The 15,717-nt window shown below is 40.7% G+C and overlaps 1 protein-coding gene across 1 annotated transcript in view; it reads right to left on the bottom strand.

Annotated features, from left to right (window-relative positions):
- The window catches only part of LOC307271431 (unconventional myosin-XVIIIa-like), a gene marked incomplete at its 3' end in the record, with an annotated part of 206,986 nt that overhangs the window by 125,385 nt on the left and 65,884 nt on the right, over positions 1–15,717 (bottom strand). The window contains exons 3-9 of the mRNA XM_080053890.1: positions 11,410–11,497; positions 7,921–8,027; positions 5,860–6,036; positions 4,791–5,001; positions 2,415–2,557; positions 1,312–1,412; positions 787–850 (exon numbers count right to left, since the gene is read on the bottom strand). Coding sequence (XP_079910016.1) covers positions 787–850; positions 1,312–1,412; positions 2,415–2,557; positions 4,791–5,001; positions 5,860–6,036; positions 7,921–8,027; positions 11,410–11,497 — 891 coding nt within the window. The remainder of the gene's footprint in view (positions 1–786; positions 851–1,311; positions 1,413–2,414; positions 2,558–4,790; positions 5,002–5,859; positions 6,037–7,920; positions 8,028–11,409; positions 11,498–15,717) is intronic.

Genomic DNA, 15,717 nt, shown 5'->3' with positions numbered 1-15,717 from the left:
AAATCAAATTCCAAAAGGTTCAAGGGGTTCACAAACTTTCACACAGCACTGTATGTCTGTGTTATTGTGCCTTGTTTGTTATATGGTCTGAACGTTTGGCTTGTGTGAGTGTGTCTGTACGTGCTTGTGTTAATCTTGACAAACTGTTTTTGTTTTAATGTTTATTAGCATTAATATAATCAACTTTAATGTATTGGGCTAAATCTGGAAGTTTTAATTCAAGCTTAATCTTTTATCTGTTCAGGGTGACTTCTTACCACCAGTCCAGGGACAGCAGATGTAAAATAGCATACCATTTGTATTGAAATGGTTTTATTAGTTTGCATTGTCCCTGTTCAATAAACCTGAAAAAGCTATAAATTAGTAAACTCAACAGCACCTACATCTAAATATTGCTTTGATCCATTAATACCTTAAAGGGTAGAGCCTAACCAATATTAGCTCAATGCAGAAACAACTGTATCAGTGTGTGGATTAGCCGATGACAAATGGTTTGGAAACAGTGTGCCCCATTCTATAGTTTGTCCATCAGAGAAGAGGGACATGTTTATCTGTCAACTCTAAAATGTCCTTCCCAGTACCCAGGGTCCTACCCAGCCCCGGACACAATTGTATAAAAGAAATAAGATCATTTATGTTGTGTATGTTATGTTTCCATTGTAAGACTTGTAAAGAAAATATTGGTACACGTTGTTGCATCCAAAAATGCTGCATCAGTCAGGCCATAATGCATGTAAAGTAAAAATACATACACTAAATACCTGAACCAAACCGTAGTGTGATTACCTTAGACTGTGGTAGGATCCCAAAAGCGCTGTTCTCAGCCAGGTGGTTAAAGTGCAGCTCCGTTCTAAAGAGAGGACAGAAGCAATGAGTGCCAGTCAGACATCTGACGCCATCCCACAATACCTTTCATTTGTGATGCAAAATGAACATTCACAAACCAAAGGCTCCTTTCCTGCACTTTGGAGTAAACTAGTCAGTGTTTATTTGAAAGGGAATAGTATACTTTCACAATAATTCCATCAAATTAAATCAGACATGTTTAAAATAATTTTGAATGATAACAGCAAGCAGGAATTTGATATGTTAACAATTAAAGCCACTGACCACTGTCAATACTAACTGGCCACAAACAACTAGAAGACACAGCTCAAATCACATTTGAAATCACTTCCTGGAATTGGAGATTCAATTCAAAAAACAATAGTAATAATAAACCTCTGTAATTGAACCTCTGTAATTGAATGCGCCAGCTTGAACCAGTTGTTACTGGTGCTATTCATGTTAAGGAGTGTTATGTGGTCTGACCTCAGGCTGCTGTCTGCTCCAGCCATCATGTAGTAGAAGACGTTGAAGGTGGACTCTGCCTCAGGGCGTCTGCTCACTCTCAGCTTCTCCAGCAGCATGGTCTGAACAGCAACACACAGCATGAGTCACAGTCTAATGCTACATGCATACACAATGGAGCAGATAGGCCTACATAGGCCCCTGTTAGCTCTGAGGCATGTTGGGGGATGTGTTCAAAGCCCACCTTTTGACTTTTCAACCCATACTGGAGTTAAACTCTGGATTCAGGCTCTTTGGAGCAGAAGGACTTTTTCCCTCCTTCCACAGGAACAAAGAAACATGTTTTTCCTCAATTTTACCATCTGGCGCAGTAACATTTTGACTGACTAACTTTGTTGCAGAGAAACAAGGAAATAACCAGTGCGCATTTAAATTCGCTGAGGAGTGAATTCGTTTTTGACGAAAGGACAAGCGTCCAGCTTCCCTCGCGAGCTCCCGAGACAAGGACCCTGTCCACATCGCTATTCCACCTGCTCCAGGCAGCTGTGTACCGACGGATATACGTTAAGTTGAAGGCACGACCTCTTCAAGCAAGGCTTTAAAATATATCTGGGCAGATATAGATATTGAATGCTGATTTGCTGTGCTTTGTTTTACTTTTCTTCCACTGAGAAACTGCTTTGGTTAAAACCAAAAATAAATAAATCCAGAGAAAGACAGACCCATACAGCAGGAAAGATTTTACAATCTTCCGCTAGTTTGGTGCTGACAGGACGTGTCCCCCCCCTCAGGAAACCCCTAACCATGACATCATTCTCCTCCTCCCTTTGTCACCCGCCAGCTGTTGCTATTTTCTACCTCTCTCCTCACGCACACACTTAGCTTCATTATTGTTAGAATAAACTTGATTTTTTAGTGTAACAAGAAGTGTCTTGGTGATTTGTTTGTGTGAATATTCTGTGGTGAAGTCAACCTCTGATGCGTCAAGAATTTTATTAATCTTCAGTTTATTGTGTATTCACATTGTTGCATTTTGAGCATGGAAAATGTGTACATCAGACTTGTGTGTGTGTGTGTGTGTGTGTGTGTGTGTGTGTGTGTGTGTGTGTGTGTGTGTGTGTTACCTGTATGGAGGCGGAGGCCACCTGTCCAGCCTGGTCAAAGTCCAGGGACACTACGTGTGAGAAGCGGCTGGCGTTGGTGTTCATAGACGTGGAGCTGTTGCCAAAGGCCTCCAGGATTGTGTACACTGCCTGCCACTTCTCAGCTTGGGTACAAAATAAAAGACAAACATTCTATCTCATCATTTATTCTAGAGCATAAAATGTTTACTCTTGCAAACTGGTCATCAATATGCTATTTACAATCCACACTTCTGTTCTGCAATCAGCAGTTTGTCGTCATGCAACTTCTTACGTCCTTAAATACACAACCAGTTTGAAAAGATCCAGCACGTGGACAGCTCCTACTGTTAAATACCATAGACCAGTGGTTTTCAAACTGTGGGGTTGTGGCAGGGGGGGCGCAGATGAATATGTAAAAAATTAAATAAAAAAAATAAAAATTAAAAAATTAAAGTTTTTTTTTTTTTTTAGTTTGTGTTTTTGTTATTAACATCATATTACTTTTTTTGTAAATTATCATACAAAAAAAGGAATACAATGTTTTGGTCTAGATAGCTAATCATTTGGGAGGTAATCCGAGGTTAAAGCGGCAACGAGTAACATTTAAATATCTTTTAAACAGCCTCATGTTTCCTCTCATAATCATAAATTACCTTTAACAGCAAACGAGACCATCAGTGCAAAGAAAGACGTTTTTATATAGTTTTTATTACTGCATTTGATCTGGTCGTACACCCAGTCCGATTTTCGGTTCACGCGTGCAAGCTCTATGGTCACATATCCGTATTGGTCGCAGATTTCAGTGTGGCGCAGGAACGCGATTTGAGAAGCCTATCACTCCAGGTGAGGGAAGGGGATAGACCAGATCCCAATTCACCAGATGTGGGACAAAGACTACGTTTGTGCGGGGCAATACGGGACAAAGTGCCATTTTTTTAGCAAAATAAACTCATGTCACCACCGGTAATGCCAGAGACACGGCTTTCTATATTAAAAAAACACTATCTTTAGATCAGCGCGCAGCAGTTAAGTTAGCTACTGTTAAACAAATAGAGCATTAAGGCTGCGGCTTCACATTAAAAGCATTTCACTGGCTTCACATTAGCATTTCACTTGACAAACGTGAGTTGGCTTTTATTTTGAAGTAACAGGAAGGTAAACGCTGAAGCACTGCAGGCAGCACCTTCACAGAGCCACTGAGCCCAGCAGCCCGATACACACACACAGACAAACACACACACAGACAAACGGAGACTGCTGTCTCCTCACAGCTATCGGATAAATGCCAGATTATAAAACACGCATTTAAAAAGGGGGGCTCACTTTCAATAACAATGCGGGACAACGTCTCAATTTGCGGGACGTGTGAAAAGTAATGGAAATGCGATCTGGGGAGCGGGAGCCTTGTTTGAGACAGTTATTTGTCGTCATAATGACTGATAACGGGGCTGAACCATCAAAGAAAAAAAAGAAAATGAACAGTCACTCTCACTTATGTTCCATAAGCACCCATATGGAAATGAACTGCTCTACTCTGAACCTTCCAACCACTTCTTCTATTCCTCTTAAACAGTTTGCAGTAATCTAATGGCGCTTTTCCACTGTGTGGTATCAGCTCAACTCGACTCAACTCGCCTTTTTGGCGTTTCCACCGCAAAAACATGGTACCTGGTCCCTGGTCCCTGGTAGCGGCTGCTTTTTTGGTATCGCCTCGCTCTAGGTTCCAAGACTACCGGCTTCATTCTGTTGTATATACTCTCAAACTCTTCAAAAGTGAATTTTGTCGTTGCCTTTTGCCAATACGTCACCACGTCGATATATACAAGCAGGCTCAGGATTTGGAGCGTATTTGTATTGTGAATATTTTCACCGGCCAAATTTGCAGCAAGCATTCCACTTCCACATCAGACCAGCACGCACCCTTTGAAAAATGTAAATGTCTGTTGCTACATGGACGTATTGGGTTGTGGGGAAAAGTCTCATATAAATTGACATCAGGATCGCTGTCTGAGCGTGTGTCGGCTCATAAGCATCTGTACCGTGCCCAAGCACACCTCTCCCAACTGTGCTTGAGCCGAGGAAGTGTACCGTGCTTCAGTACGGATGGCGCACTCACACTGGTCAAAGGATCTAGACTTTAGGGGGCAAACGTACTTGGGCACGGTACTAGTGTGTGTGCGCCCTTTAGTGTCTTAACAGGAATTTCACAGCTTAACCCCCTTGTGATCCAGTCCTGTATAACTACATGTCAGAGGGGCTTCTTTAGCCTACTACTAACTGTCCATCTCTCCATCTATTGTAACTGTTCATGTATAATTTTTCTTTCTCTTTGTCTTGTGATGATTGTGCTCCCTTTCTCTGTGTGTGCAGGCTCACCAGAGAAGATCTTCCCGGTGCTGCCAGCGATAGAGACCAGGTATTGGACCAGGTGCTGGCAGTTGGTGGTCTTGCCGCTGCCTGACTTGCCCAGCAGCACGATGGACTGGTCCTGTCTGGTGGTGAGCAGGCTGCGGTAGGCTGACTGAGCCACAGAGTAGATGTGAGGGGCTGAGTCCTCACGTCGACAGCCTTTGAACATGTGCATCACCTGAAAGCACAGGGATCAGGGTTCACACTGATTCTTAACAGTAGAATTCAAGGAATTTACAGCAATTTCAAGATAAAAGTTGAACTTGTTCAAGAAGCCTGAAGCTTTAAATATACATTGAAATATACATATATACTCAATTGTTCTACATTAGCACGATTTAGTAATTTCTTTTTGATTTTCAATTAAATAGTGTGAAGTTATTAAAATTGACGCTCAATTTGATCCAGGGTTCACAGTTCTGTCTTTAGATTTCAAGTACATTGAAAACTTTTAAAATCAAGCATTTTCTAACATTCCAGGCTCTGTACCGAGCATGAAGATACACACAGTACAGGGACGAGCACCAAGAAAAGACGTACACAAAAGTACAGAAGCATTAAAATAACAGCCACAACCCACATTGTTGCCAACCTAACATTTCTGAGAGTTATTCAATATTTAAGACCATCATCAAGCTTGTCAGGAGGTCATACAGTATGTGCTATACACTTCTCACACACCCTAGAAAACCTGCTCATTTTCAAATGACATTACACTGTAAAACATTCCCTTCTTTCTTTCTTTCTTTCTTTCTTTCTTTCTTTCTTTCTTTCTTTCTTTCTTTCTTTCTTTCTTTCTTTCTTTCTTTCTTTCTTTCTTTCTTTCTTTCTTTCACCTATTAACATTGTGTTCCATTTGATGCCAGCAACTTGTGTAATGAGCCCACAACAGCTTGGCTAGAAGTCCATCTGAAGTTTTCTCACCCGACTGGTTCATGTCTCAATGTTTGGATTGCTAGGTGGTATTAACACGACACAGGCTACACACCCACATACCAGGTGAACATGGCCAAAGCATGGGCTAGAAGCTGCTCACCTTCTCAGAGTACATGGAGGGTGTGCTCACAGGGTTGATGACCACCATGTTGGTTCCAGCGTAAGTGTGGATGAGGTTGCCTCCATAGCGCTGCCTCAGACAATGCATCACACTAGACTCATTTAGATACAGCAGGGAAGCCAGGTCCTCGGATCGGTCGTAGGAAGGAGGGTTGGCCTACAGACAGACAGACAGAGAGACAGACAGACAGAGAGACAGAGAGACAGACAGACCAACCAAAAGAAAACAGAAAATGTGGTCACTGTTCGATAGGTGAGGTTGAGACAGAGATGCACTTTCTTCTACAATGTACAAAATTAAATGAGACAAGAAAATTGTATTTGAACAAGTTCAGCTCTTTAGTACCAGATTTCAAAGAGCTGAACGACCTCTCCAAATTAAAAATACTCCTCGGAGAAGGAGACCGGGCACATCTTGCTGCCCTATATTAACATGCCACAACCTGAGGGACAGTGAATGATTGAGGCACACACACACAAATGTGCACACAAACACACTGTAACTAATAATGTTCATAATGTTTATATCATTCATCATTTGAATATTTGGATTTATTGAAATGTATTTGATGCTTTGGCAATATATTTTTTTAAACTTTCATGCCAATAAAGCCCTTTTGAATTTGATGTGAGAGAGAGAGAGAGAGAGAGAGAGAGAGAGAGAGAGAGAGAGAGAGAGAGAGAGAGATGATGGAATTGAAATTGGAGCATGTGTGAGGTCCAGTGGAAAAGTAAAATGATCCATGGATAAGACTGTCTATGTTCAAGCACGCTTGAGGGTCAAGTAAGGGGCTTCAGCATGTGCCACTTAAAGAAAGTCATCTGAGCAGCAGCCCAGGCTATGTGGGACTGGGAGGGAAAAGTAAAACTACAGTTTCATAGAAATGTTGGCCAACAAGAGGGAATCTGTCTGAAAGTAGAAGACATTCATTGGTAGTTCTGCTCTGCACATTGGGATGTGTTGACCAAAAGTAAATGATGAAATATCCCCAGACATATCCTTTACATTGTGTTATGTCAGTGAAGCGCTGTGGCCTAGAGATAATCCCTGCACTCCGAATCGCATAATCTTTATTTTTTCTATTCAACATACTACATCTGACAATAAAAAGAATCTGACAATAAAAAGAATCTAGTTAGGATGCAGTATGCTACAATTGGGACATACTTTAACTTGTTTATTTCATCATTACATCACGCCTTGATCTTGCCTCTTGCTTTCATATCCGTCACATCCCTGTTTGTTTTCATACGGAGGCTCCTTCGATGTGACGTCACTTCAGGTTTTACACTGGATTATGGCCAAATAGGATGCTGTTTTCAACACATAAAACCTCAGCCAGATTTAGTAGGACATCTGGGTCTTTCTAACCATCCTACATCTGGCCACAAGAATCGGGACGTCCCAAATCTTTTTTCTACATACTAAATAGTAGAAAGTATGCGATTCGGAACGCAGGGCATGTGTCAACAGCTGGCAGCAGTGGCAGACAACTGTCCCCTCTGACCCCCAGCATGCCTGGCAGCTGACGGTGAGTTAGACCTCAGTCTGTGTGGCCACTTAACTTAATGGAAGCTCTGCACCTTTTCCCTTATTTGATGTTTGATTGATTTAATTGCAAATGACACTTCAGGAATATCTAATAAAACTAAACTAAACTTCACTCTGTTTTCTCTGAAGCAAAAACCTGGCTTTATTGAAGGATCATTATCAATCTCAGTGTATTCCTGTGACAGAAATCCATTGCCAAAACTATCTTTAAACTGTCCATAGAACACTTTCTGTTCCACAATGCTAATACTGTGATAAAGTGACTAATACTGCGATACTGTAGTCCATTGACATTAGGAAATCTGATTCGGTCTCAAAAATGATTATATTCATAATGCCCAGAAGTGAATGTGAAAAACTGATGTCTTTAAAAGATTCATGTATAACAGTGTTTACTATGAAAGCATTCAAACAGGTATGGATGAACGGTGTGCATCAAACTGGACATAGGGGCTTCTGCAACATATTTCTACTACATGTCCCATTCACCTTCTCTACGTCGTCTTCGTCCACATCCAGTGTGGTCCCATCATGCTCCAGTTGGATCCTCACTTTGCCCTCTGGCAGGGAGCCAGCCTCGCTCTTCACCACAGTGGCTGAGAGGAGAAAGACAGCCAGCTGTTAGCCTGCCCCAGGAGCTCACACTCCTATAGCTATCCTAACTGGCTGATTCAAAGGCTAAACCAAAGCAGGAAAAAAGTGATTTCATTTAAAACATTGAAGCTACTGACCAAGTGTCTGTGGTCTGTGTATAGATGAAACTCGAAAAATTAGAATATCATGCAAAAGTTCATTTATTTCAGTAATTCAACCTAAAAGGTTAAACTAATATATTATATAGACTCATAGCATTCAAAGTGAGATATTTCAAGCCTTTATTTGTTATAATTGTGATTATTATGGCTTACAGCTTATGAAAACCCCAAATTCAAAATCTCAGAAAATTAGAATATTACATAAAATCAATAAAAAAAGGATTTTAAATACAGAAATGTCGGCCCTCTAGAAAGTATAATCATGCGTATGTATTAAGTACTTGGTTTGGGCCCCTTTTGCATGAATTATTGCCTAAATGCGGCGTGGCATGGATGCTATCAGCCTGTGGCACTGCTGAGGTGTTATGGAAGCCCAGGTTGCTTTGATAGTGGCCTTCAGCTCGTCTGTATTGTTGGGTCTGGTGTGTCTCATCTGCCTCTTGACAATACTCCATAGTTTCTCTATTGGGTTCAGGTCAGGAGAGTTGTCTGGCCAATCAACACAGTAATACCATGGTCAGTCAACCAGTTACCTGTGGTTTTGGCACTGTGGACAGGTGTCAAGTCTTGCAGGAAAAAGTAATTCAGCATCTCCATAAAGCTTGTCAACAGACAGAAGCATGAAGTGCTCTAAAATCTCCTGATGGATGGCTGTGGTGACTTTGGACTTGATAACACAGTGGACCAACACCATCAGATGACATGGTGCCTCAAATCGTCACTGACTGTTGAAACATGACAGTGGTCTTCAAGCCCCTTGGATTTTGTGCCCCTCCACTCTTCCTCTAGATTGTGGGACCTTAATTGATTTCAAAATGAAACGCAACATTTAACTTGGATCAGTGATGATTTGAGGTATCATGACAGCTGCTGATGTTGGTCCACTGTGTTATCAAGTCAAAAGTCACCACAGCCATCTACCAGAAGATTTTAGAGCACTTCATGCTTCTGTCTGTTGACAAGCTTTATGGTGATGACAATTTCCATTTCCAGCTAGACTTGGCACCTGCCCACAGTACCATAAACCACTGGTAACTGGTTGACTGACCATGGTATTACTGTGCATGAATGGCCATACAACTCTCCTGACCTGAACTCCATAGAGAAACTATGGACTATTGTCAAGAGGAAGATGATACACACCAGACCCAACGATACAGACGAGCTGAAGGCCTCTATCAAAGCAACCTGGGCTTCCATAACACCTCAGCAGTGCCACAGACTGATAGCATCCATGCCACGCCGCATTGAGGCAAGAATTCATGCAAAAGGGGCCCATACCAAGTACTTAGTACATATGCATGATTATACTTTCTAGAGGGCCAACATTTCTGTATTTAAAATCCTTTTTTTATTGATTTTATGTAATATTCCAATTTTCTGAGATTTTGAATTTGGGGTTTTTATAAGCTGTAAGCCATAATAATCGCAATTATAACAAATAAAGGCTTCACATATCTTACTTTGCATGTAATGAGTCTGTATAATATATTATTTTCACCTTTAAAGTTGAATTACTGAAATAAATGAATTTTTGCACGATATTCTAATTTTTCGAGTTTCACCTGTAAGTGGCCAGAGCTTCTCAGGCCATTAACAATAAGAAGACACACCACTCTTGTCCCATAGCTGACAGATATAATATGTTACCCATGTCCCACACTATGAAACTTTTTTTGCAAAGTGATGCTATGCAAAGTGAGAGAGATACAGTATGAACATGTAACATGAGTGTTGATCGATTCAACCTCTCTTTCCTTTATTGTAGATGTTTGGCCTGGTCTTGAAACGTTTCTAGGTACTTAGCCTGGCTCTGTTCATAGTTTAACAATACATACTGTATGTTCACAAGCAGAATATGTGAAGACAGATATTAGTTTTAGGGGGAGTTAAAGGCCTACTTCACCGGTTTGAATATGAAGGTGTATTGAATTCTGAGATCCTATGTAGTATAAATGTGCAAAAAAAATTGAAATTGGTTCATCCTAGCCTGAGAAAAGGCAGAAAGAGTGTTTTTTTTAACCCTATATTAATCTTACTGTGACATCACAGTAAGATAAATATAGGGTTAAAAAAAAAACCTTACTTTGTAAATATTACTGTGATTTCTCCTACTGTGACATCACAGTAATATTTACAAAGTAATTTTTTTTTAACCCTATATTTATCTTACTGTGATGTCACAGTAAGATTAATATAGGGTTAAAAAAAACTCTTTCTGCCTTTTCTCAGGCTAGGATGAACCAATTTAAAAAAAATTTGCACATTTATACTACATAGGATCTCAGAATTCAATACACCTTCATATTCAAACCGGTGAAGTAGGCCTTTAAGTTCTGCCACTGTTGATTGAAAACATGCAACTCGCCAAAAATACATTTTTGTTAAGTTTGAAAAACTTGGTTGATTTATTTATCAAGGAAAGGAGTTAGAAAATCAACCAGGCAAAGATTGAAATGATAGCTCCCTAGTTACTATTATTGTCATATCCAGATATATAAATGATACATAGGATTTTGGCCAATAGTTCATATGTTTTTATTGACTTGCCATACCAATGAATAATTGTGGTTTTATAGTTTTTTTTAATAGTTTTTCACCTTTATTGGATAGTTTTAAGCACAGAGTTGTAATGGAGAAAGAGATAGAGGGGGGAAACGTGCCGTAAACACCACGGGCTGGAGTCCAACTAAGGTACGCTGTGACAAGGACTCTGGCCTTAATGGTACGAGCTCTAACTGTGCGCTACCTCGGCAACCCTATGGTTTTATAGTTTATTATGTTTCTCAATTGTGTGAGCATCTCTAACAACTCAGAAGATTACACACTTTAATACAACTAAACGTACAAATCAAACTAGTTACAGTTTTTAACAGTCAGAGCTTAATTGTCCACAAGAAGGTTACACTTTTCCTCCATTGCAATGTTTCAGAATTAAGTGGCTGTATATGTTAGGGCTGTGTATTGGCAATGACTATAGATGTGATATGCAATGCAATTATATTCCACATGGTTGACTGAAAATGTACTGCTACCTCTACATGAGCAGAGGTTGTAGTTCACAAGCCATTCAAACTTGAAAAACATTATCAAAGTATAATTTTTTGGAGCTGACGATACGATACATATATATCACAAAAATAAATATTGCGATGTATTGCAGTATGGATATTTCAGCACAGCCCTGGTATATGAGCAAGCACGCCCAGGAATCCAATCTCACCCAGGCTGAAGCCATCTTTGTGGACCAACCAGACTTTCTCCGATCCGTACCAGGCCTGCTCCGCTGCAATCTGCTCCTCTGTCTTCACCTGCTGGACACAGAGACACAAGGACACACAATGAGTGGACAGCAGGGGACAGGGGGATGACTCATGCCCAACCACAACACTGGAGCACACTCATAGTCACACAGGTATGAAGGAAAAGTTGTCAGGATGGTGACCATGCAGTGGATGAAAGTGGACTTAAAGGTCTCAGGGTCCACCTGCATGCTCCTTCAGGGTGCTGTGTCTGTGTGCCTCACATTTCAACAAGCCTCGGGTGTGTGTGTGTGTGTGTGTGTGTGTGTGTGTGTGTGTGTGTGTGTGTGTGTGTGTGTGTGTGCGTGCGTGTGTGTGTGTGTGTGTGTGTGCGAGGGCTGTGCCAACCATGTTTTTTTCTAAAATGCATGGGAACTACCTCAATTCAGTAAAAACAAAAGGGGTCAAAAAAAAGGAATGAAGGAAGGAACACAAACACAATAAGAAATTAATAAATGAAGAACTTCTTAAACTGAATATCATTTGAATGGGAAGAGTGAGCAAGACACACTGCACTTAGCAAGCACATAGCACAACACTCCTTGGTGCAGGGTGAGCATGGTGGTGGTGAATGACACACTGGGGCACAGTGCAGGCCAGACCTGGGATTGCTTAGCTGCAGCATGAGAGGCCTGGAGGAGGGCCACAGAGTCCTCTTCCACTGGTCCCTGCTGCTGATTGGCCAGCAGAAAGAGGGTCAGAGGTCAGAGTTACATATGAGAAGAACCAATGGTATACAGACACAGAACATATTGAGATAGATAAAGGCACACAGATTATGTGGAAGAGATCAACTGCAAGCACGAGTGTGTTAATTCATCTGAAACAAAGTGACGTTTGACACTCATTCAGCACACCTGTGTGGGAGGAGTCAAGTTTCAACTTCAAACAACATTTTAAATGAAGTGATCCAGTTCTGATACAGTTGTTAGCTTAATGGTAGTTGGATGCACTTTGATGTTAAACTTTGACAGGAGGAACGCTTACAGATTGATGGAGTAAAAAAGTCTGAATCATGAACTAAGCTTGATTGTGGTACAGAGCAGTGTGCTGGGAGCCACACAATACTGACACTTACTTCCAGAGCAGTAATACCACACATGCATTCTGCATGCATTCATCATGGTCTAGTACCACTCTGTCCACCACATGCCAATCCTTAATACAAACCATATAAAGCCCATGCAGGTCCTACTACAGTAAAGTACTTCAACCATGAGACCAAACCGTTCAGTAATGACAAGCATTCACGGTATGGCTAACAATAAAACGTAAAACAAAATAAGTGGTCGGTCAATCAGGGTAAAAGGTTTGATCAATGCTGAAACAAATACAAACAAAAACAACATACAGCCCCTCAGCTTTTTGATATTGGTCACAGTCTGTTACAGGAGTTAAGCAGCAAGGCAGACAAACAAAAAGAGAGATTCCGTGGGCCTTACACTTTGACAAAGCACTCCTGAACATATTCCAGCCAGGAGGCTCTGAGGAAGGCTGCAGGGCTGCTGTGGTGTCTGGGGCTGCTGCACAGGGGCAACACTGACTGGCTCCAGCTGAGCCACACAGACACAACCACAGCCAACACAAGCACAGTGAGTAAGGCATGGAGACAAGGAGAGAGAGCATGAGGGAAGAATGGGAGAAACAACAGACCAGGTCAACATGACATTCTGGGTGAAAAAAACAAAAAAAAAAATATATCTTAAATATCTTTTTTTGGCATTTTTTTGTTATGCTTTTATTGATAGTGTAGAGACAGAGTTGAAATGGGGCAGAGAGGGGAGTGACATGCAGAGAACGACCGCGGGCTGGAATCGAACCCGCTAAGGGCGCCCAGACAGCTTTGAAACTTGACAGTGTAGTGAAAATGGTTTGCAAATTGGGGCCAATCGGGAGGAGGAGGAGGAGGAGGAGGAGGAGGAGGAGGAGGAGGAGGAGGAGGAGGAGGAGAATTATTATGGTGGATAACAATAAGTTACGGGCCCATACCTAATGATTGATAACTGTCAAAGTGACACATAGTAAGACACTGCAAAGGAAACAACAGTGAAACAACAGTGAAAAGGATATGAAATGTAAAGGATAAATAAGTACGAAATGGATATGTTCCATCTATTAATCAGCCCGTCTGTGGAAATCCTTTAAGTTGGTGGAGGTTGTGGTTATTACAATAACTAACTAATTAAAGGGTAAACCCCCCTAATTTGGGCAGAACTGTCTCCTCCCTGATATTCAAAAAGTGCTTCAACTTGGTAGGAGAGCTAAGTCTGTAAAGGCACACCCATACAGACCAGTATTCTAATCCCTCCTACTTTGGGCTTGTCACTTATTTGGGTTGGCTGCCCATGCATTAAATAAATGTATATTGTATATTATTCGCATATTGTTTATAATTGTTATGCTTTCAGTTTAATATTGAATCGTTGCCTAATGTTTTCATGGTAAACGTAATATATATCAAATATATCAAAACGTCCTTCTTTGCACTGATGGTCTCATTTGCTGTTAAAGGTAATTTATGATTATCAGAGGAAAAATTAGGCTGTTTTAAAGATATTTAAATGTTACTCGTAGTGGTTTTAACGCTCTAAGTGCGAGAAAAGCGATATATAAATAAAATGTATTATTATTATTATAACCGGGAGTTCTACTGTCGATATTGAAAATTGTGATGCCACCAAATAATTGTATCTATTTTAAGTGATCTCACATCATGATCATTAAAGAGTCTTAAATAACATGTTGACAACTGAAACATATTAATCACTGCAGTTTTTGACTGATGGAGGGCTCTTGCCTATTTGCTTGGTATAATCCAGACTTTGTTTCTGGCCTTTCAGTGTATTTTGTATCCCTCTAAATCTGTTTTTTCTGAGTCTTGATTTGTGGGGTGGACAGGGACAAGACATTAATGACATTCAGATTGACAGCAGGGTGATTTACAGGAGCACCGAAGATCCTCATCAGGCGTCTCTGAGCCTCTTCGGTGGGACTGAGCGGTGCCTCCTAAAGCAGCAACACAGTGACACCACTGATAAGCAAAGCCCATGACTACACACGTATACAACCATACAAAAGTAATGACCATGCCATGTATTGCTCTGTCACACAGCCCAACATTACAATAGTAGTTTGGGTTAATGTGGAATTGTCCATGTTAGCAGTCTTCCTAAATGAGCAATAAATGTTCAAAGGTGCATTAAACAGCATGCACAATACAAAATGAATAAATACTAGCCACACAATAACCAACCAGATTAAATAATCGGCAAGTTGCAACAAACCGAGCAAATTGAGTGAATGCAATACAGTGAGCCAACATTAGTTTTAGTTCAATCAATGCACTGCACAAAATCAATGGATGGATATATCGCCGTCCTTGTGCCATTAGGTCTGTGTTCTGGAAACCCCAATCTAATTCATCTCATATATTTATCGTACCAATAAGCACAAACTATGGGTTGCATCATTACGATTTGTCAAAAATGCAAATAAAAACAAATAAATGGAAAGCTTTCAGAATCTAGCAGCATATAAGACACTGCTAAACAACCAGCTATTTTGACATAAAGGTGTTGAGGAAAAAGGAAAGCTGATGAGGAAATGAATTGTTTATGACTGAAAGGTGACTAGAATGGGACATTGTGGTCAGGAAGGGAACATGTACTTCCTACTTTCTCAGCAGCTACTCTTGATTTTCCCGAGGAGCAAGGCACCAACAATAGAGAATTAGTTCAGTACCCATAAACACAAAACAAAGACAAAAGTAACAGTTTCACTTGTGTGCCAGGAAAACTGTAGGAAGAATGTCAGATCCAACGTATACGATACTGTGTTATCTTTTATGCAGGCTGTCCTCTAAGGGCAGTAAAAGAAGTACCATGGGGTCATCACATCTAAAGGGTTTATCCATATGGGCAAAACAAGCTATTGGCATTCCAGCCATTACTCTACCTCGATACCTTTTTGTAGAAGTGATAGTCAAGAGGAAATTGTGCCCTAGGACTACACAAAATAGCAGGGAACTACTACAATCATTAAGAAAATATAATTTCCACCATTATTAGACCACATTTCATCATGGCAGCTTGGTAGTCACAACCTGTTCTAAGGCAGAGACCCGAACCTAAATATGTTAGACCCTAATCTGGTAAACCCAAGTATATATCTGGGTCTTAAGGTGGGGCTAGGGATCCAAGATGATTCAAATTTGAGGCCACCTGTCTTCC

The sequence above is a fragment of the Ammodytes marinus genome (assembly GCF_949987685.1).
Source record: "Ammodytes marinus genome assembly, chromosome: 3".
NCBI classification, from domain to species: Eukaryota; Metazoa; Chordata; class Actinopteri; order Uranoscopiformes; family Ammodytidae; genus Ammodytes; species Ammodytes marinus.
This window is presented reverse-complemented; position numbering and strand designations above follow the sequence as displayed.